General features: G+C 42.9%; 1 protein-coding gene across 4 annotated transcripts in view; it reads right to left on the minus strand.

The window, feature by feature from the left end:
* FNIP2 (folliculin interacting protein 2) overlaps window positions 1-23,891 on the minus strand; it is a 41,889-nt gene that overhangs the window by 13,444 nt on the left and 4,554 nt on the right. Inside the window, exons 1-10 of one of the 4 annotated variants that reach the window (XM_081021691.1) lie at window positions 13,850-14,541; window positions 10,051-10,177; window positions 7,743-7,865; window positions 6,686-6,786; window positions 6,527-6,598; window positions 5,649-5,749; window positions 5,437-5,526; window positions 2,913-2,984; window positions 1,653-1,770; window positions 268-469 (exon numbers count right to left, since the gene is read on the minus strand). In XM_081021691.1, coding sequence (XP_080877817.1) covers window positions 268-469; window positions 1,653-1,770; window positions 2,913-2,984; window positions 5,437-5,526; window positions 5,649-5,749; window positions 6,527-6,598; window positions 6,686-6,786; window positions 7,743-7,865; window positions 10,051-10,177; window positions 13,850-14,040 — 1,197 coding nt within the window. In that variant the 5' untranslated portion in view covers window positions 14,041-14,541. Of the gene's footprint in view, window positions 1-267; window positions 470-1,652; window positions 1,771-2,912; window positions 2,985-5,436; window positions 5,527-5,648; window positions 5,750-6,526; window positions 6,599-6,685; window positions 6,787-7,742; window positions 7,866-10,050; window positions 10,178-13,849; window positions 14,542-23,891 lie in introns of those variants that run through there. The other 3 variants (XM_081021692.1, XM_081021693.1, XM_081021694.1) reach the window with 3 other exon arrangements.

Raw genomic sequence — 23,891 nt, forward strand, 5'->3', positions numbered from 1 at the left:
AAAGTTTCTGTCTGTCTTGCTACAAGAGGCTCATCTGCCAAGTCCATGTCAGGTTAGACAGGCCTACCTCTGCAACGATACGTAACTTTCAGAGCTTGTGTGGTGCCATGGAAAAGATCTTGAGATTTCAAGCAGAAGCTGTACTTTGTCAGCTCAGGCACCCAACTCCCTGGAGACCTGCCCCTGACGTGGCATCACTCAGCCCAGCCTGCCTCCCAGATGGTTAATAATAATAATAATATTGAAGGGATGTGTTCCATGCTCTACCATTTCAATGGCGCTCTTCAGCTTGCTCATGTGTGATTCAAATAAGGGGAAGTGAGAGAAGAAGAAATCCTGGAATTCCCTCTGGGCCTCTTCTTTTTCCGGGAGGGTGAAAATGACACTGATGGCAATTTTCTTCCTTCGAACCATTGCAGGATTGAGGCCACAGCTTTCATCTGCCATGCTGAAAGTTTCTTCAGTTGACCTGAAAAAGAAAATGCAGTGGGAAAAATATAGCACAGCTATGTGCTCATTTAGAAAAATCAACAATGTTCAAGAGGTTTTTGTTTGATGCCCTAGTGCACTGATATTAGAAACGGGTTTAAAAACAAATGCTGTGGGTATGCATAGAGTGCTGGTTTTAACTTTTAAAGTCCTTAACCATTTTGAGGCCATGTTAACTGAAGCGTACACCAAGAATGGGGAACCTGTGAGCCACCAGATGTTGGACTACAATTCTCATCATCCCCAGCTATTGGCCATGCTAGCTAGGCCTGATGGGAGTTGGAGTCCAACAACACCTAGAGGGCAACAGGTTATCCAGTCCTGGCCTACACCCTTATTGTCCTGCCTGAGCACCAAGATGGGCTGCTTAAAAGTGAGCAGGCTGGTATCGGGTATCAGTGGTAGTTCAACATTTTTTGAATTCCCCACCCCCAAATCTGTCTTATCCCTCACTTCAGAGACTGAGGCAGGCTCTAAAGACTTTCTGTTTTGCCGGCCTTGTGTGATTTTGTCACTGGCTTTTATGTTCCTGCCATTTTCCCTTTTTTAGAAAAAAAATTAAAAACTTCAAAAGGTGGCTCATAAAAAATCTAAATACAAATACTGAAGTATTGTATGCAATTTCCCCTTCCCAAAAGTATTAGTTGAGGTGCCACCACTGTTAACAGGGAGATTACTTCCCACTGGAAACAGGGTGTACCAAACTAGAGCAACTACACTGCGAAACTCCCTCTCAGGCAAAGTCCACCAGGCCATTAAAAATTATTATTATGCATGTACTTGTTCTAAGCAAGCTTTTAAAGGCCTTTTTTGTTGGTGGCATCCAATTGCTGTTGTTTTTAACTCTGCAGTCTTTTGAACCACTTTTACAGATGATTTATAATTGTGGCAAGTCTCCAAGGCACTTAAGACAGAGGGGAAAATAAAGTCTATAAATTTTCAAACCAATTTGCACAACTGGACTTCTCTCCAGTTTTTCCTCTTCTCCCTCCAGTCCCTCAAACCTCCTCCAGAATGCCCCCCCAGCCCTCTAAAGAAGATTTTGGGAGCATGCAGAGGGAAAGAGATGCCCAATTCCGTAAGCAGATGCCCACTTGTGCTATGCTGGCTCTTTCCACAGAGTCTACAAAATCCTATTCCAGGAATATGCCCTAGAAACCTACCACCTAGGAATAATGCCGTTTTCCAAACTTGTTCTTTGACTTCGTATCCAGCGGCGGTGGTAGCTGCTAGAAGAGCTTGGCGACAGCAAAGGAGTCATCAAGAGGCTGCTTAAAGAAGCTGGCAAGAAAGCAGAAAGAAGCATCACCCAAGATGGTTCTTCAATAGTGATTTCCCCTGGTACCATGCTCCCCACCCCCAGGTCTTTTAAAAACATCTTCTCTTGGGGTGGGGTAGGAAAAGAGAGACCCACAGTTCATCTTAAGAGCACTTAAAATGCGGAAACCCCACCACAGAGCGATAACAACTCCTCTGCAATAGGGTCACACATTTTAGGAAACAAAAGTTGGTCTTACTTAAAGATGTGGCAGTGCAAGAGAACAGGCAGCTCCCCTACCCTTCCCATAGGCAAAATTTAAAAGTCTTTGTAGAAATTACATTCCCAAATTCAGAAGCAAATAGATTAATATGTTTTCCCTCACTCCAGGGGTCTTCTCCGATGCTGCCTTTCTGCTACTGCAGCAGACATCTGCTAGGCAATGAAACTATTCCCTCCTCTCCTCTCCCCAGAGATATTGAGGACCCTCTGGAGCAGATTTTGAGGACATGCGGGGAGAGGAAAGGAAGGGAAAGTTGCACTGTGCAAGTGGAACTCTGCATACACAGTATTGCATGCAACCCAGTTTCTAGATTGCGTGGCAGCCCTACTTGAATACAGTAGGCTCCCTCCTGCAGAAATTCAGCCCCAATGTATTTTGGGGTGGGGATGCTGCAGAAATGGCAATGAAGACATGCAGGAGGGGTCAATGGGACCATCCCCAAGCACCCCTTTGCAAGGTGGCAGTCCTGGGAGACAGGGAGAGATAACGGAGTAAGTCTAAATCTAAAACAGAGTGCCAGACACTGTGCAGAACCAACTGGAATGTTAAAGAAGCTTACAATCTACAGGAAAATCATAAAGATACTACATAGGGGGAAAGTCAAATTAGCATTGAGTACCAATAATTGTTTGGGGAGGCAGGTAATAACAATAACATTAATAAGAATAATTCAAAAGTAATGGCCTTAAAGAGACCAGAAAATGGATTTTACAAATAATCCTAGAATAAGAAACTAATGAGCGTACATTTCCATTTTTAACACAGTATCAGGGTTCATAACAGTGCCGTATCAAGTGTGATGAAATCTGGAACTGGTGGCTCACATGTCACTAAAAATTTCTTTGCCACGTTTGGTTGGTACAGCAGAGAGGAGTGATATACCTGATCGAGCGATGCCACTGTCTCTGTCTTCATTCTGCCCCCTGCTAGGCATGTCAACAGGTGTGCTGTGTGCTGAAAGGGGGGGAAATGGAGGAGATTTAACAGGCGTCCTATTTCTCACCTGCTTTTAAAACAGGGCCACACAAGCAGCAGTTTCAATTCAACAGTGATATTTCTCAAAGCTCCAGAGCAAATGCCTCAAGAGTGACAAGGAGGGGGCAAGGAGGACACAATCGCAGGCTTAAAATTAGTCAAGTCTGCTTTAACAAACATACTATTGATCCTGCAAGTTTATCAACGCAGTCTTTTGTCAATAAATCTTTATTACGGCCCAGAGACCCAACAAATCATATGTCTTTTGTCTGAAATCCTAGTCTGACTTCAACTAGTTTGGTAGTGTTATCAGGTTGGAACGCAGATTGGAAGGAAAATAGCCATTAGCACTGTTGTGCAAACGGTTGCCTAATAGCTGACATGGTGTTATAATTATAGTTCCCATAGAGGTTTTCATGCTTCTGAAGACACTGAGAAATGAAGGGACATATTTTCAGATGGAAAACAACAAAATCTCCCTTCAGGCATTCTCCTCATTGCAATTACCAGAAGGGGAGAAAATGGGGGAGACCTCCCTACTCCTACTGCCAGTTATCATTGCTGCCACACCCTTCCTTCATAGCAGGCTGAACTTCTATTTTTCTAATGTATGTTCTCCATGCAGTTTAGAACATGGACCTTCCAGCGTACATGACCACAGCTGGCTCAAGGCTACAGAAATTTCCCCACTCTCTGTTCTCATGGGGTAGGGGGAAGGGAATGGACTCCATGGCATAGCATGGCTGGGGGAAGAAATCTTGGGTAAGACAAAAGCCTTAAGTTGCCTAGATAGCACCTATGAAGCCAGGAGTGGTTTGAACAAGTATGGAACTCCTTATTCTCAGGACAAAAGATCTGTGTAGTCTAGAGCTGTTTTGTATCCCAATTTCAAGGGCAATGTCTTGGAGAAACAGACCCTACTTCCGGTATATGTTGATTAAAAAAAAGAAAGGATGCATCACAGTCCTGCTAAACTCAACATACTCATAGACACATACACACGTGTGTGTGTGTACATGTGTGTGTATAATACTGTCAATTAATCTGATCTCTGGTAACTCTGAAAAGAGAATATGTGAAAATAGGTGATTATGTTTTAAATGAGTAGCTTATGTAATGTTAACTACTATATTGCTCTGTTGTAACACACACACACACACACAAATTTAAATGAATTTATCGTGGCATTAGTTTAAGTTTCCTATGTAACATGCTAGCAGGAAGTAACACAAACTATCCACAAGTTAAAGGCAACTTCTGTGGTTAGAAGTGAACTTCTGGATCCAACCCATTGTTACTCTTACATGCTTTAAAATGATAACACACACAAATGACAAATATCTGTCTTCAGATGGCTCCCAATGCTAGGCTGAACAGCAGTTGTAGCTCCATAAATTCCCAACATTAAGCAAAGAAGATTGATTGATTAGAGGGCATGCAAAATTTGTGACCCATGTTTAGATTAACTCAGATTCCCTTGATCACACTCTTCCAAAAGGTCAGCACTTCCGCTATAAAATTAACTGTGCTTATTCGGTGGCATTTAGGTGACTTTAGCATGTGGGGGCAGGGGAAGATCGTGAAAAAAGAGAGAAACCACCCCAACATTATTACATGTGAGAAAATTAACAGAACACACCAGCAAATGATTAACTTGGAAAAAACAACTCCTCTCAAAACTGGAAGGGCTCTGTCATCTGGGAATAAACATGGCGCTATGAAGTGCGACCAGCAGGGAAACGCATTACTGAGGATGCTAAATGGACAGTGTGAGGAACCTGCAGCCCTCCAGATGTTGGCCAAAAGCCATGGCTCAGTGGTAGAGCCATCTGCCTTGCATGCAAAAGGTATCAGGTGCAATCCCCAACATCTCCAGGTAAGGCTTCTGCTCAAAGCACTGGCAGTCAGTGTTGACAATACTGAGCTAGAAGGAGCAATGGTCTCCTGTGTTCCGATTGCACTGCTCAGCCAGTGGCGCAGAGTGGCAGCCTCCCGGCAGCAGTGTCACTGCTGCTTACTAGGGTTGGCAAAGGACGGCGTGCTGTGGATACCCCAGCAAAACCAATTCGGTACTCCCACCTTCACCACCGTGTCCCCCCCTCCTGGGAAGTAGTTATGACTCCACTGCTGGGAGGCTATTGCCCTGACTCTGCCCCCACCAATTCGGATGCTCCTGATCCCTGACCACTGGCGACACTGGGTGAGGCTGATGGGAGTTGGACTCCCACAACATCAGGAGGGCCACAGATTCCCCACACCTGCTTTAGATGAGCTCTTATTAGATATTTTAGAGCTACCACCATCACCACCTCCTCAGCCCAGTCCATTTGTGGAGAGGAGTTATTGATCCCATGCCAGGAGATTTCCACCAGGAGCTAGCTAGAGGGGCATGTACAGGTGCACCACCCTGTGCTCGACGCTGCACACAAACCTGCAAAGAAGGAAGCACTCTGGGTGAGCCAGAGAGGCCCCCCTTCAGCCACACCATGCAGCAGTTTGTTGCTACACAGCTGCAATACACCTAGAAGGCAGCAACACAAGAAACATACAAAACAAAACAAAATCAGATTACATGGAAATGTAACAGACCACGAACCAAAACTTGTGGCGCACACAAATAATTAAAGCGCTGAATGTACTTACCCAGGTTACTTCCACTGTGGCAGGGGCCCAAACTATTTGGATTAGAGTTCAGTCTTGCTAAATTGGGTTCTTGATTCATGTATTCAAAGCTACCTTGCAAGCTGTAAAAGAAACATCCATCCAAGAAAGATGGATTAAGTTGCCATTGAGCACTTCCTCCCCATGCTGCCCTCCCTGTACCCCTGCAATTGGCTATCCATGAACATAAAGAGATTTCTAAACTTATGTAAGATAGCATCGATTTCACCCCCACACAGCAGGCAGCACTGCAATGGAAAAAAGTCAAGATCTATAGGTTGCATCCCAAGTAGCACTAAGTAATTCACTCCAACAACATAAGGATTTGAGTTTGCACAACATAACTTTCCCTTGCTCTCCTCTGTCCCCACTCACCCTCTAAATCTGTTCTGGGGGTCCCCCCAACCCTGCAGAGCAGATTTGTGGGAGTAAGAAGTGAGGAAAGGAAAGTCCACTACCCAAGTGTAAATCTTTGCACTGACAGAAGGCTCTTGTTGGCTATAACACTAAGTAACACCACCACAACTTGAAGTGATGACCATGTGCCCAGGAGTTTCTTATTCCTTTACACCAAATGATGAATCCCTCCACTTTTAAGAACTTAGTTATCTTTACATAGCCACTTCTAGCTGCTTATTGTGACTTCTGAAGCCAAACCCCTTAAATTTACAGTTGAGTCTCATAGAACTTGACACCTGTGCCTTAACCACACAAAAATAATTTGCGGTGTTGCACTCTTAGTTTACGATTACCAAGGCAGGATTTTTCAAAAAATAAAATACTGAGTTGAGTGAGAAATGCCTCCCCCTTGAAAATCTGAATCTGAAAACAGTAAAAGCGAGAAAGGAAGATGCTCTCACCTATTTGCACTTCCACAGAAGCTGCCTACTCTGGCAGAGAAAACTTTGCTCATCATAAGCTGCGGAGGAGAGCTGAAAGGATAAACAATAAAACTAATAATTCAGCTGTTCCAGTAAGAACTCCATGACAACAAGAAGGAACTGGAGGCATTAGCTCACCGTATATAGTGGATCTTCAGTGTAGAACCTTTGTAACTCATTGCTACTGAACCAAACATCATCTCTCCCAACATGTTGACATCAGAAGCTGGCCTGGTGTACTAGAAGGAAGGAAAAACAGTTGCTTTCGCAAACTTTGCCATATGCTGCTTCTAAACCAAGCAGCTTTTGAGATGTACCGTTGTTGTACATTGAGTCCCAAAGAAGTATTAACACAAGCAAGTGAAAACACAACAGGCATAGCATTACTGAATTACCAAAGTTCTAACGATTCTGCACAGCCGCTACTAAAAGCAGGCAGAGTGAAAATGGGGGACATCATATTACAATCTGATTTTGAATACATTTTTAGCTGCCCCAATTTAAACCCCCCCCCAAAAAAGGATATGTACGAGATCATGGAGCAAAAGAAGGTCTATTGAAACAAAAATATATACATGTTTGGGATTTTAAAGCAGCAATACGTATAATATACTAAATTTCATTTATTTATTTTTACTCCCCCCCCATTGATTTTCTGTTGCATGTCTATTTCATCATTCACATAAAATCCATACCATTTTTAGTTTAAAGAAGCTGGTGTACAACAAACATGGGATATGCAGAATTAAAATGTACTAAGCAGTTTATACTCCTTCCTCTTCAGACATCAGCTCTAGTGAGAATTTAGCCATTTTCAGCACAGTGCAACTTGTAAAGCTATTCATTTTAACTGCTTTTTAAAAAAATGCAAATGTATTAAAGAAAAAAAGAAAGGGAAATAAAGAAGGGAATAAGCATCAATACATCCATCTTAATTTATACATACAAATTGATACATGCCATCCAAATGCCTTTTTAAGTATCCAAAATTGGTGTTTACAGAAAGTACTTTTGAATGTAGCAAGGGCATTAAGGCCCTCAAATCATTACATAATTAGATGGTGAAGATTTATCCCTCCAGGCCAAATGGAAAGTGATTCCTTACCAGATATGTGGCAAAACATAAGACAAATCTGGTTTTCGATTCAGTTGACTTGGGGGTATGTATAGATGCCAGTTCTCATGTTCAGGTTACCTGATACTTAGGAATGTCTTCACTGACGTTCTGCCTACTGTCCATTGAAGAACTACAGGGAGAAGCTGCACTGGCTCCACCGGTTGTTTGGCAGCCCTTGCCCCAAGTCTTCCCAGAAGCATCCTAGAGGAGGAAATATATTAATTCATGGTAATGCAGAATCCCCATAATTTCTAAGCAACCCTGGGGCATTTCAGTGCAGAAAACATTGTCTCCATGTTAAAATGGATCCACTTGCACTTTTAATCCTGGTCATGGCTGTTTTCCTGATCTGCTAATTGGGTGCTTTCCAGATGTTGTTGCACTCCCAAATGACATCATCCCAGCCAGATGTTCGTTGAGCCTGATGGGAGTTGTAGTCCCAACATCTGTAGGGCACCAGGCAGCCAAAGGCTGCAGTATATGCACTGGACTTTTCTGGTTTCACTTTCCTCAATACAACCAAGCACTTTTGTTGCGCTCAGACCCCCAAACCTTTCCTGTCTTCTATTTACACACAAAGCCCATGTTCTGAGGACTAACTCTTCATGGTGTCCAGGCCAGGCCAGGCTCCAGGGCTCAGAGACCCCTAGTGGCAGGCAGGGTGGGACAGGGAGCCCTGCGTGGGGGGGGGGGGTGCCTCATTACCATGCTCCCACAAAGTGGTGCATCTGGGTTGACAACCTGAGTGTGTCCCCCCAACGCTATGCCCCTGCAATCAACCTCTCTTCTCAGGGAACTCAGGGAACTCCAGGAACTCTGGGAATCAACCCTGAGTGCTCACTGGAAGGACAGATCGTGAAGCTGAGGCTCCAATACTTTGGCCACCTCATGAGAAGAGAAGACTCCCTGGAAAAGACCCTGATGTTAGGAAAGATGGAGGGCACAAGGAGAAGGGGATGACAGAGGATGAGGTGGTTGGATAGTGTTCTCGAAGCTACCAGCATGAGTCTGACCAAACTGCGGGAGGCGGTGGAAGACAGAAGTGTCTGGCGTGCTCTGGTCCATGGGGTCACGAAGAGTTGGACATGACCAAATGACTAAACAACAAAGCAACTCCCAGCACCCTTCTCAAACTTCCCAGGATTCTTGTGAGGGACAGCCATGGCTGTTTAAAGTGGTAGAATACTCTTTTGAATATATAGTGCAGATGGGGGCCTAATTTATTATTTTAGTTTAAACTCATTGATTAGCAGGGCTGTGAGGGAGTGGGAGTGGGGAGGTGAGCTCATTGCCACATGCTCCTTGAGGTAAAAACGAGCCCAACAAGCCATTGGTTTTAGAAGGTCAATAAAAACCCGAACTCAGTAAAAGCAGGAGCATAACAGGGTTTTCTCCTCTCCAGCCTCACACCTACTCCTTATCTGCCCCCATAAAGCACACAGGCCTTTTGCACATTCAAACCACCTATTTACATTCCTTTTGTAAGAGATTTTGCTTTGTACTACATTTAGTTAAGGGCTGTTAATCTAATCCCCCAATGTGACTGTCATTAGGGAAAGAGCAAAATTGTTGGTTGTCATGTGTTTGACACAAGCTACTGACAAGGGGGGGTAGGGAGAGAAAAGCCTTCTGTAATGCGTTTGCCTGTGGGCCACCCACAGGAAAAGCCTGGAACAGAATTCATTAGCTGTACTTCATGATTAAGCTCTGCTTTTTACATGTAAGTAGCCAGCCTAGGCTTCCAGATAAACAAGCCCAATGGGAAGTTGGCTCAACTGTACATTTGCTTGCTGCTGCTCTGAAGACTCTTTTTTAAAGAGTTCAGGGGAAAAAACCCAGCGAAGTGAGGAGTGAAATGGAAACCACGTCTGGAATGGAAAGAAGTAATTTACATCAATCAGCCAAAGCTGAGCCTTGTGTGTAAACTGTATTCAAAATGAGCTTTTATTCCAAGACGACATCATAGAGCCAGATGCATTGCACACCATATGTTTAAAGCACATGGCTTCCCCCGCAGAGAATCCTGGAAACTGTAGTTTGTTGAACATGTTGGGAACTGCAGCTCAGTGGGAGGAAAAACTACAGTTCCCATGATTCGGGGGGGGGGGGGAGCCGTATGCCTTAATACATGGCGTGTATGCAGCCAGAGTTTGCATACAGACCTGTGGAGACAACCAAGTCTACGTACACCTAGAGGCAAAAGAGTTGGGTAGCAGGAAGAGGGAAAGATCTCAGGCAAGAGAAAAGAATGGTGATGTTTGTATTCTTAAGCCTTAAGTAAAGGCGGGATATAAATATTATGATAATTGTGATATTAAAAAATTGTGGTCATTTTCCTATTTTATTTTTATGGCTGGATAAAAGGAAGAAACAACAAAACCCATACCTGAACTGTTGTCTCATCAATTTTGTGGACTGCTGTGGAGTCAAACAAGACCTGTCTGCCCCGCCTCTCACAATCTTGATAGACTATCAAGCGAATTTCATTTAGGTCAAACCCTGAAGAGGACCAGCTGTGAATTGTAAATACAAGAAGGAATGAAGATAAATAGCCATTTACTCAAGAGACTTTTTCCATGGCGTGGTCTTGTGAATGTTAAAGCCACAAATGTTCTTCATACATTCACACTGAAAAGGTAGCAGAACAGTTGGATATTACATCACGAGCCATTTCAAAAGTTAAGTCAAACCCCCTGTAGTGTCAAATACACTTTAAAATAACAACCCTGCTTTCAAAAAGTGCTCATAAATAAATAAGGTTGGCTAAAGTAACTAAAGCAAGTAAAAAAGAAAAGAAAAGTTTGCATTCTGTACATGTGAGACTCTGTTACTGTTATGTACTGAGTTGAATAGGACCCAAACTGCAGCAGTCTGATTGGTCCTAGAACAATAGGATCCAAATTGCAGCAGTCTGATTGGTCCTAGAACAATAGGATTCAGAATGCAGCAGTCTGATTGGTCCAAGAACAATGCAGCAGTATGATTGGTTGGCAGGAACCACCCAATCATGCTCCAGATATAAGTGAATCCACAACCTGATTGGCTTACAGTAGAATTCCAGAATTAACCAATCATGTGCAGCCCATTGTGTAAATAATGTATATAAAGCAGATACTTTGAGGGGACATTCATTCATTCCTCCTCACCACTATGAGCTGAATAAAGAGCATGAAATCACTTTGCGACTCTGAATATATTTCAGTTACATTTCCATTTAGTATGATGAAGAGTTAGTGTAAGTATAGGCAGAAAATTCTGAAGAGTCGCTTTCCAACTTATAGGAATACCACATACATCTCCACATACATGCCTACATGTAATGTTCAGTATTAATGTGGGATGGCCACAGTATATACAGGAGTTAACTGGAAAGCCACAGCTAACCTTAACCCTAGTATTAGCCGGGACAGTCAGTGTGGCGAGACATACCAAACCTCATTACTCAACTCCAGGTTTCTAATTTAAGACCCTTAATAAACCATTCAAGTGAAATTGCAGGTTGCCTTAAAAGGAAGAAAGAAAAACCACACAACAATATTGTCTAGGTAACCCTTAAGACTTGGATAAAAAAAACAACAACCCTAAAATTCTACCTGAACACATATAAAAATCACTTAAGCATCCTTCAGCATGCCAAGGTCCGATTCTGCCAGAGAAGAGGTGTAGCCACAAATCAAACTCTTTTTTTAAATAGCTGAATTCAGGACAGGGAGCAAAGCATCAGCATCCAATCAGAGAGGATACTGGACATTCACTAAGTCCAGCCCACAGGCAGGAAGAAAATACTTGACATCTGGCTACCCCAGGTTAATAGGTAGAACATTCTCTTTCCCTTCTGACAAATGCTTCCTTGTGTTTGAAGGCAGGATAACAAGAGTAGATGTGTATTACCATTTTTTTCTATTATGGCAGAGAAATTGTTACATATGGTTTACTGGCATATACGGAAGAGTCATAGCTGTCTCTTCTATTGTAGATGCCAATTACCACTTCCTCCACTATCCACCATTTTCATGCAAATCTATGACATACAGTTCAGCTTGTTCATACAGTTAAAAAAACCAACGGGAGGGCTCTCACATTATATGCATTATCAAGCAACCTGAAATCTGACCACTACTATTAAACTTATCTTACCCGGTATTAGCAACAAAGAGCTCTAATAAACTCAAATAGGTAAGAAATAAGTAGATGTGTCTTCTAAAAGTAGTTACCATTTTAACAGGTAAGACCAACTTGTGTATTCCTTGTTATGCATTTTTAGGAAGAATTATTGATTATCTTTTGGGTTCAAATGTGCTCTTTTAAGTTTCCAATGAAAACAGAACTTGGATCTGTTTGCCAGTACTGTACTTGAATCACATGGCATTGCCACCCTGCACTTTTGAAATGCACAAGACTTTAGAGCACATGGAAATATTTGAAAGGGCTGCTACAGTGCAGTCCTTTGCTGTTGCAACATAGAGATATGCATTTTCTAGCAGAGGCTTCCCTGATGTATCATAGTTTCAATTCAGTACAGCCATGACCCAGCTAGACCACACCTACAGGGTAGAGAGAGAACACATGCTATTAGGCAACGTTAATTTATCCTCAGCATGCAAAAGTTTTGGTTCTCTCCCAAAAGCGCTTTAAAAAGTAGGATTTTAAAACTTCTTTAAAAAAAAAAGAAAGATATACCATATCTTTGAGGAAGGGGGAAATGGGTACCTTTCCTTAGCCAGAAGGAAAACATTTAAAGTAATGTTTATTAAACTTTTTGCTTTCTATAGGCTAGCAATCCTCAAATGTTTGTGCATATTACAAGTGGTCAGCAAAGAGTACCCGCATATACACTCCTCTTTGTCAATGGCCTAAGATGGGTGGGAAACCTGCAGCTTCTCCAGATGTTGCTGCTGGACTCCATCAGTTCCAGTCAACATGATGATTCCAGTCAGGGATGATGGGAGTTGTAGTTCAGCAACATCCAGGTGTGCTACAGACTCTCGAATCCCTGGCTTAGAATCTCACAGGTGGCTGAACTCCTTGATTCCGCCAACTATAAGAGAGAAGTCAAAATCTGTTTCTTTCAATATTATACAATACATGGCTCAGTATCTGCAAGACATCCAGCTCTGTGCTAAGGAAAGGTCACCAAACACTGTTCTTGGGTGACAAAATAATCTACATGTTGAAAAGGACTGCAGTTCTTTAGCCACTGAACACACTTCTAACACCAACCTGCCCTCTCCCTTCCTGGGCATTTGAGTTTCTGAACATAACTGTGGGTTTGTACTGCAATATATATTACTACAGGAAAGTGGAAATCTGCTTCTTTTTCCAAGTTGCTGAATACATACAACCTGCCTTCATGGAGAACTTCAACTTCAGATGTTCAAAAGACAAATCAAACTAGTTTTCTGGAGCTACCAACGTATGCCCACACTACTGTTTCATTGCCACTTTATAGGTGCCACAGAATATCCACTCCACACTTGAAAGAAAATATATCTTTTAGCATGGCAACACCTACTTTTCAGAACTATCTCACATCTTCACTGCACTCCTATTGGCACCTGCTGAAAACATTTTATTTTAGACAAACATGTATTTTAATCTTTTCCCACTTACTGTAAAGGTTTTTTATTTTTAAAATTTCTTCTTTATTTTCAGGCTGGCTTTATTTTTTTGTAAATTGATTAGAGGTTCGATTGACAAGCAAGCGGTACATTAATTTTGTTAAATGATGAAGTGCTGAAGGTAGCATGTGTGTAAAATCAGCCTGTTTTACATTGCCTTTTGAGGAAGCTATTCAAATTGTAAACTTTAAAGAATTTCACTTATTGCTAGCACTTTATTGGTAAACCACATCTGTAGCTCATAGGGCCACACATGGAGAATCCTTTTTCAATCTCCTTATCTTAATATACACAACCAATGCAGGCACAACATTTCAGTCAAACACTTCCTTCTCCCAGTTAGTTAAGATTCCAACTAACCTACACAGTATTTGTTAGCATCCAATATGCAATATAGTTAAGATATTAAGGGTAACCGTCGAGTGATTCCCTGGAAAAAAGGTTAATTGGCTAAAACTGTGATGCCCCTTTTTAGGATTAGTCTTACTTTTCTCCTATGCAAGTTAGAACGCATAGTCTCAAAGTCCTACCCCACCCAAATGCAATTTTTGAATTAAGCTTTCCTACCTTTTTGATAGCTTTCCAGATACTCCCTTTGAATAACTGCAACTCTTTTCCACCACAAGTGGTTTCTTAGCCTTATTCAACCTTGCCTTTGAAAAGCTGTTCTCCAGTGTGGTAGAGGAACCACAAATCTCTCTTCCTTTTTCAGTCTGGTCCCCTGTGCTGTTCGACGTCTTTGGCGGGCCTCCACACATGTTGAGCTCACAGGTATTCCCTCTCTCTTTTACACAAACACACTTTCATCACTTCTTTGAAGTAGCCACTGTGTATTGAAGAGTGATCTACCTAGGGTCCTTCATTACAGTTCAGTATCTATTGGTTATAAACTTTCTCACTGGGGGGGAAATTCAACCAAGAATTGAACAGCATTCATTTGGGTTTCCTCCTTCTTCTTTGTTGTCGTCTTCTTTCTTTAAAGGAGTGGTCCTTGCTGCATCATGCCTGTAAATATTCTCTATTCCAAAGGCTCACAATGCACTACATAATTTAATTTCAAAAAAAGAAATAAGCACAACTTGAATATCCTAGTAATCCAACCAATTTGCTGTCAGATGCAGTAACTAGTAAGAGCTATGACTATCTTGCTTCCTGGTATGCTTCTGTAGCTAGCAATTATTTGATCACAAGACCTAACCAGATGGCCTTGGATATATAGAGAGAGGTTGCTTTCTCACTGACTCCCTAGTTGCAAACTTGTTTTAAAACTGGCTGCAACACCCTCCTAATGGGCTCATGTGAGCAAGTGTCATCTGACAGCTCTTAGCAACCTTGTGTCTCAGCACCATCACTTCCAATGCAAACAGGAACCTGTCACCAATGCCACAGGTTATCGGTAGGGAATGATTAACACAAAGGAAGGGACAGCGACCTCCCTACCTCCCACCCCTTAGAATGTTTGTCTTCTAGCGCTGATAATATTGTAAGCAATTCCCATATAGTGCGAGATGATGATCAACACACAGGGGCTGGTTAAAGAGCACAGGAAAATTTTGAAGGCCTGGAGAGATTCCTAAGAGACACTCCCCCCTGCCCTTTACACTTAAGTTACAGTCAAACACAACCAGTGTTTTAAGTCAACTGAGCAACACTGCAGATTTATTTTAGATCCATTATTGCTTTTGCCTCTGGCACAAATGGACAGAATGGAACTTAAGGAATAAAGTCAGCACTTCATGCTGTTGGGACTACAACTTCCACCGGCCATAGGCAGGTTGGCCCATGGCCAGGTAAGATGGGAGCTATAATTGGACAACAACTGGAGGGCATCAAGTTGAGAAAGGCTGCACTAAACCACACAGGGTGCAAGTGCACCTCTGTATACCAGATGCTAGGAATCACAAGTGGGATGGGTGCCACTATCCTGCTTGCAGGCTTTACATAGGCAACTGGTTAACCACTGTGGGAACAGACAAATAGGCCTGGGGCTTGATCCAGTATGGCTCTTGTGTCCTCCCTTCTCTTTCTTTCCATGCAGAAGAATTTGGAAGGCTTTGCTTCTGCTTAACCATGGGCTGCTGCTTAGTCCAAAATGACAAAATGTTGCTAATACCTATGGCTAGTTTGAAAACAAGCCAACTTGAACCCATGCAGGAGTACAGAAGGGGAAGGCATGAGCATGAGGTTTGCTACACCTCCTTCACTTTGCACTAATCTAGTTTAACATGGTGTGCAAACATGGCCATTAGCTCCAGATTATAGGACACTCTAGTTCCATTATATACTTTCCCCACATCTGCCCCAGCTGCAACAAAACATGTCTCTCCTGCATTAGTCTCTACAGCTACAGAAGGGGCTACAACCTTCCAATAGTTTGACTTCACCTCCAAAGGTGCATTCCCCCACTGTCTCCCGAGACAGATGCCAACCAACTATGTGTGTGTATGGAAGTGGCATAAATTTTCCTGGCATGAAGATGCAGCAATGGGAAAAAACAAAACCACTTGCTGGGTTATCACACGCATATTTAGACAGCCAATGTGATGTAGTGGCTAGAGTCAGACTAGGACCCGGGAGACCAGGGTTCAAATCCCCACTCAGCCATGAAGATCATTGGGTTACTTTAGGCCACTCACTGCATCTCAGCTTAGCCTACCTCACTGGGTTGTTGTGGGGATTAAATGATGAGGGGAAAACCATGTATACCACTTTGAGCTCCTTGGAGAAAAATGAGGGATATAAATGCAATAAATAATAATAAATCATAGTTTAGAACCATGGTTCCCAATGTGGGGCACACACCCCACAGGGGGCAATTTAATTTTTAAAGGGGGCAATTCGAGAATGAGTTATTAACAGTGAGTGGCCTTTTAGGCTTCCTCCACGTAAATAGCAGTTCACTTTTTGAATAACAAGAATTATATGTCGGGGGAATCAGGATTTTAGGGGTGCTTAGGTGGGGCATGGCCAAAAAACTGTTGGGAACCAATGGTTTAGAAGGTACAGGAGCTCTTTAAGAAATAGGTTGGCAGCCATGCAAGTAAATGAAAACAAATTGATTCTTTTACATAAGAAGTAGGGAAGTGGGGGTAATAGTTCAAGTCTGATTTGTTTTTAAACACAAACACCTACATACACACAGTCACACACACCTGGAGGTCTTGAGAGACTTGTGATATATATTACATTACAAGATCTTTGTCTTCCTTGATGTATCAATATGGAACGCAAGCACAATTAAGGTCTAGCACCAAACTTCCCGCATCCATTTAATCTTTGCTGGTGCACAAAGCTGTTTTGCCAAAGCATTTGCTGTTTTCTAAACAAGGGGTGGGGTTCTGCCCAGAGTCATTGCATTTCGCATTCATCCTTCCTCATCTCAGATGATGCCTCATTTCACAGGGCACTTGTTCCAGACGGAACCATGTGATGCATCCAACTTCCAAGAACACACTGCTCAGCAGAGAGGCTGCCAGGACATAACCAACTGAAAAGCTCTTTGCCAGACACAGAAATCTACCTTATGCCTTAATGTGCCTGCATTTACCTTCCCAACCCACCACACCTTTCCCTCAAGCCTCTACCATGTATTTTAAACGTATCATTTTAAAAATCAAAGCCTTTCTGTGACGGCAGAGAGCCCAGGTAATAGATACAATTAGCACCCACAGTCGTCGATTGCACCAGCTTCATTTTTTGCCCTTCATTACTAACTGATGTCATTGCCCAAGATTTCCTGTACAGCAGGCACAGGTCAGCTGAGTCTTCCTGACCACACCTGGGTTTGGCATCCTGATACATGGGCTTGGCTACATTTTCTGACTGGTGCTTCCTAGTTTGTTCAGCAGTTTCCATGTTCCTGTTTGTGGAGGAGTGTTAGGGGTTCGCGCTCTCTCTCTCTCTCTCTCTCTCTCTCACACACACACACACACATACAGAAATTAATGTTGCTTCTGTTACCTGCTCAATGACCAGAAAGCACCAGCTTGATTAAAAGTGCTGCTTCAGAACTGTTTCAGTGATGCAGCTCAAAGGCCTTTTCAATAAATGTAGTCAGCTAATAATAATAATTTTATTATTTATGCCCCGCCCATCTGGCTGGGATCCCCCAGCCAATCTGGGTGGCTTACAACATATCTAAAAACATAATAAAAACATCATGTGTTAAAAACCTTCCAATACAGGACTGCCTTCAGATGTCTTCTAAAACTTGTGTAATGCTTTATCTTCTTGACATCTGAAGGGAGGGCATTCCACAGGGAGTGTGCCACTACCGAGAAGGCCCTCTGCCTGGTTCCCTGTAACTTCACGTCTTGCAGTGAGGGAACCAGCAGAAGACCCTAGAAGGAGGACCTCTGTGTCCGGGCTGAGTGATGGGGGTGGAGATGCTCCTTCAAGTATACTGGGCCGAGGCAGTTTAGGGCTTTAAAGGTCAGCACCAACACTTTGACTTGTGCTTGGAAACGTACTGGGAGCCAGTGAAGATCCTTTAGGACCGGAGTTATATGTCTCAGCGGCCATTCCCAGTCACCAGTCTTGCTGCCACATTCTGGATTAGTTGTAGCTTCCGAGCCACCTTCAAAGGTAGCCCCACGTAAAGTGCATTGCAGTAGTCCAAGCGGGAGATAACCAGGGCATGTACCACTCTGGCGAGACTGCCCCCTGTCTGTGGGCAGGTAGGATCTCATCCTGCCTACAGATGGAGGTAGGAAACAGCTACCTAAATTCAGTGCACTGCTATAAGAAAGAGGGCCAGCATTCAGTCTTGCGTACTGAGCCCAAAATGATGCTGCTGCTCTTACAACCAAAAGTGTGGCAGAGCAAGGATGGGCAAGGATGATGCAACACCAGCACAGCAGAGATTATGATGGCATCTCCTGGGGCACTATCTGCCAGTCTTTGGCATTCCAAATAAGTAAGTTTTTCTTAGAGAGATATCCACCAAGTAAGCCAAGCAGAAGGAGATATATATAAATATATATAGCTATGCACACAAAAAACTATGGGTTAAAGTACCACTTTTATTTTGCAAAACTCCAAAACCACTTCAATATGATAAACACAAATGTCACAGAATAGTGTGCAAGCTTTGGAATCCACCAGAACGCTTCATCAGGCTAGATGTTAAAGTGGAGATCACAGTACGAAGAAAGCTGGGTTGCTTTAGAACAGGAGTCAGCAACCTTTTTCAGCCTTGGGCTGGTCCACCGTCCCTCAGACCATGTGGTGGGCCGGACTATATTTTGAAGGAAAAAAATGTACGAATTCCTATGCCCCACTAATAACCCAGAGATGCATTTTAAATAAAAGCACACATTCTACTCATGTAAAAACACGCCGATTCCTGGACCACCCACGGGCTGGATTGAGAAGGTGATTGGGCCGCATCTGGCTCAATGGCCTTAGGTTGCCTATCCCTGCTTTAGAAGCTACAGTGGTGCCCCGCAAGACGAACGCCTCGCAAGACGGAAAACCCGCTAGACGAAAGGGTTTTCCGTTTTGGAGGCGCTTCGCAAAACGAATTTCCCTATGGGCTTGCTTCGCAAGACGAAAGCCCATAGGGAAATCTCCGGGACAGCGGGGAAGCGCAGCGCGTCTTCCCCACTGTCCTCGGACCTCCTCCCCCCGCCCGGCATCGGAACGAAGCTCCGATGCCGGGGGGGGGGAACGCTTCCTCCCCCCCGGCATCGGAACGAAGCTCCGATGCCGGGCGGGGGGGGAACGCCTCCTCCCGCCGCCCGGCATCGGAACGAAGCTCCGATGCCGGGGGGGGACACTTTCTCCCGCCGCCCGGCATCGGATGGCTTTCCTGAAGACTTGGGGTGGGAGGAGGGTTTTCCTTCCCACCGCCAACATTCAGAATGCTGTTCTGAATGTTGGCGGTGGGGAGGAAAAACCCTCCTCCCACGCAAGCCCCGGGAACAGAGGGAAAGCGCTGCGCGCCTTCCCCTCTGTTCCCGTACCTGTCCTGAAGGCTTGCGGTGGGGAGAAAAGCCCTTCTCCGCACCGCCAGCCTGGCAAGCGGTTTCCCTAGGAACGCATTAATTGATTTTCAATGCATTCCTATGGGAAACTGTGCATCGCAAGACGAAAAACTCGCAAGAAGAAAAAACTTGCGGAACGAATTAATTTCGTCTTGCGAGGCACCACTGTATAATGTTTGCATTGGTCAGAAGTTCATTTTTGTTCTATAATCCTAGAAGTGGCATAGCTTTGGGGACATGGCTATGCATTGTCACCAACAGTGCTGCACTTCAGAATTTTCGACTACAATACTGCTGTTTGCATCAAAATGTTTAAGCTACCATCACCCACTGAACAAAAAACAAACATTAATGCACCACATCAAAGCACCACAAGTGAAAATGGATTTAGGAGACTCTGGGGAAAGGAAAGAAGTAGCCACAGAATATGACATGAACCAGATCTTTGATTTGCTTAATAAATGTTATTTCATGGCTTGCCATTTGAAGACTAAGCAACAGCTGTGCTAGATAATTAGATGAGATTAAAAGAACAAGGGTTATATTATATAAGTTATATAATAATAATAGTCTCCCATTGGCACTATCCTCAAGTTAACATGCTCGTATAGGTGTTATTCTAAAGTATGAAGAGGAATAGAATTGTCACAACTAGCACAATGCACATAAGTCTTTGTGCAAGGAGAATGAAGAAAGGTACAATGCCTACCATTATAACTTTATCAGCATGTAACATTAAAAAACCCCCACTATGGAGTGATGTTTACATATTCAACTGGTGATGAATGCTAGGAAATCCTGCCTCCAATGAGATAGATGATAAACTGAAGTCCGGAAATGGCTTCACTGTTTTTTATACTCATTTGTCAAGGTATATGGGAGCTGGTAAAATTGCTGGAGTCAACTTACTATATTCATTACAAAGGAGAATATTTTTTTAAAAAAGGTTTATTGAGAAGGATGGAAGAGCTCTTTTTTATAGCTTGCACATGAGACGGAATAATTTTGCTACAATGAAAGATATTTCAATTTAGACTTAATGAGAATTCACAATATGAGTGGACATTTAGCAATCACATTGCAACATTATCTGATCTAATATTAAAACTGGAAATGGAGTATTAAAAGGCTAAAATGGTTTCATCCATGACACGGCCTTAAGCTGTCTCTTGTAGCAAAAGTGGCAATAGATTCCAGAGACAAGACTTATCTATCAAAGGTTGAATGCAACACGCCCCATGAACGGTAGGGATATTGCCTTTAGCATTGTTCCGCAAACACTTATGCAAGAGTCTGCAGACGCGTTTGTGTAATGTTATAATAGGTAGGTTCTATAGCAGCTCTCGTGCTTCCGCCTGTTTGACCTCTTGCAAAATAGCGTGTTTTGAGTTTGAGTTTAGTTTCACTTTTCTTGCACGACGTTCTGGTATGACATGTAAAATGTCATTCCAAGGTCAGATCCACACCATACATTTAAAGCATATGGCTCCCCCCCAATAAAAAACATTCCTGGGAACTGTAGTTTGCCAAGGGTCCTGGAAATTCTTGCTCTTTGAGAGGTAACCTCTTGATTGTCCGGATTTGTAAATGTCACCAGGGATGGTTATGGATGGAAGCAAGAGCTGCCTATAAAAGGTTTGATGTGGTAGAAGTAGGTGCACCTCATGTGCAAAAAAACCCTGGTATGATGCAGGGTGCAGGGAGAACTGATGCAGCCAAACTAAGGCTGAGCATGCTTAGTGAATATAGAAGGTTCTGGTCTGGTGCAGAATGAAAAGAAATAAAAGGAAACTGGGGAGCAGGAATAGAATGAAGTGACTGCAATACCAAGCTGAAGAAGCACTCCCCACTGCAATATTTTGTGGCAGTCCCGTTTAACTTGTAACTACAATAACTCAATTACAGTTTTATATCAAGAAAATAGGAACATTAGCACTGTATTTTATACTGTTGTCGTTGGCATCTGTCTGTCTCAAGAGACAATGGAGTGTGCTTCAGGGGGTGAAGTCAAATCGCATGTCTCTTTGCCCAGGCATCTCCTGGTAGTTGCTGCCAGTTTTCACTGCCCCTGAATTAAGCTGATGATGTTTTAATGAAGTGTTTTACCATACTGTTCTCACTGAGACACTCCTGCTGTTATGCTGTGTTTCTTGTCATAAGGCGCTCTGAGATCCTATCTTGAAGTGGTTTAGAAATTATTTGAAATAAATCCAGGGAGAAGTCCTGCCTGAAGGCCTCCTGCTTTCTGCCAAAAATATGTTTCCATGGTAACCAGAAGCAGCTCTCTCCTCTGAATAAAGTTCTGCGACAAAAACAACAACCATCCAAACCCTTTCAGTCTTAGAGAAGCTTAATGACACTTACGAATTCACTCATGCACCTCGTTTTAAAAAAATAAAATGAAAAGCCCTTACCTAACCTCAAATACTTAATAAGCAATAAACATGTTATATAGATTCACATACTGAACTCTCTTGCAACCTAGCCTTCACGCAGCCACCACTTCCCTTCCCTTCCCTTAGTCTTTCAGGTTAGTGCCAATACTCAAGCAAAAGACACAATGGACCAGTGACCACCTATCTAGGTACCAAACCTTTGTTTTCCTCTTTATATAGTAGCTCACTTTGCTATATACAGAAGATACCATTGAGCGAACTCAGGACGCAAGGGAGAAACGTGCTAAGAGGAAGGCTCGCTTGGCAAATCCACACCATGATCAACTCCCGCCCAGAAACCAATGTCCCCACTGTGGAAGGATGTGTGGATCCAGAATTGGCCTCCACAGTCACTTACTGACTCATTGCTAAAACCGTGTTTATGAAAGACAATCTTATTCGGCTACGAGTGATCGACAAAGAAGAAAGAAGATACAGAAGATACAGAAGATATTTGATACAATACCAAATTGCTCCCAGCCATTTGTCTCTCCCTATATTTTCCAGCAGTTGTTTTGACCACCACTTTCTCACCTATCTTTCCTAAAAATCTGCCAAGTTGCACACCTGACTCAAGGTGCTTCTTCATACCAAATTACTGACACGAAAAATCACAAGGTGTAGAATTTATACTTTATAACAGGAACACAGTAGAAATCCACACAGCTTTACATTTAGTGTTGTTCCAGAGCCTCTATAGTACCATTAAAGTAAGTAACAAGTAAGCAAAAAAATTCATTTACGCTTTCTTCCCTTTTACCAGCAATGGAGTATTGCTAATTTTTAAATTTCATGCTGGCAGACTCTCTCTAAGCATTGCAGCATGACCAAAGGAATGGCTTGCAATCTACTGCCAACTGAATGAGCTCATTCACCAAAGCTAACATATTGTTACCAGCTAAGGATCCTGAACAGCAGCAATAAAGCATGTGTTCAGTTGCAAATCCTAGAAAGGACAGAACTGGAGTATTCAAAGCTTAAGTGTATTCAAAGCAGAAGCCTACTGTGTTTAAAACTTGCTAACACATATCCCAAGGTATTATTTAGATGCAGCAGTTTTAGCAAATTATTGAACACTGGTTTTAATATGTTTTCATTTTGGTTTTCAGCAGGAAATAAGTTATACTGCAGCTGTGCCGCTTATATCACACATTTCCAAATAAGGATGCTGCTAAGGTGGAAATGCCCGTAGTCAAATTTATCAACCGTGCTGGACCAGGGTATAAAATCTAGGGGGGGGGGGGAGATACATTCCCACAAAATATTTCCATAAGCAGGCACTCATGGGTTCACTTTAAAAAAGGGGAAGTCTCACTAACTCTCTCTCCACCCGCAGGCTGCTCAAGACAACAGCAAAGACAACCTCAAGTTCCAAAAGAGAGATCTTGAGTAATATTCAGGATTTGTCTATGGACATGCAACCAAGTTTTGTTACCCGTGCACTGCAGGCCTGTCAATTCAGCTGAAGGAAGAGGGACCAGATTCTAGAAGACACAGATGTACATCAGATTTACTCAGGGCGCTGAGATACTCTCAAATGCTTCTAAAATCGGATACTAGAGCTCCATGCGATTCCATACATTTCAATCCTGCAAATGTTGCCTGTGCCCATGCTCATCATCGCCAGTTTGAACAGCTCACCACAACCAGCCTGTAGTATATTGTGATGGCATCACACCAAGAGAGCTTTTAATAACAGCTCGTAGGCATAGAGATGATCTCCTTCACCTGCTTGCCAGCCTACTAGTAATTTTAAGCCCATGTGAATGTATCAGAAGCCAAAAAGCTTTACGCCATAAAGTAAAAGCCAAACTATGTCAATTCCCCCACCCTTAGGAAGTGGGTCATCAACACTTTTCTAAATTGCCTATTTTACATTTGAACTCTCAACTAGTTCAGCTAGTCCAGCTTGATGACACAATCACAGTACTATGGAGTAAAGGTACTATGTGGCTAGGTGTTTAGTTCTCTTATTGTTACTAATGGCTCATTGCAAAGCAAAAAGATTTCACAACTGCACTAGAAAAGGACACTCAGCACAGCAGCTGATCTGCCTCTATAGGGCATGATCATGCAAGCTGTCCACTTCAGGTTGACATATGGGTCCTGCAGCCGAAGGAGCAAAAATTGGGCATAACCTTGTCCTCTGATAGGGTTCAGTTCCAGAGCATAGAAAAGAAATGACAGTAA

The sequence above is a fragment of the Podarcis pityusensis genome (genome assembly GCF_964106645.2).
Source record: "Podarcis pityusensis genome assembly, chromosome: 9".
In the NCBI taxonomy this organism is placed as follows: Eukaryota; Metazoa; Chordata; class Lepidosauria; order Squamata; family Lacertidae; genus Podarcis; species Podarcis pityusensis.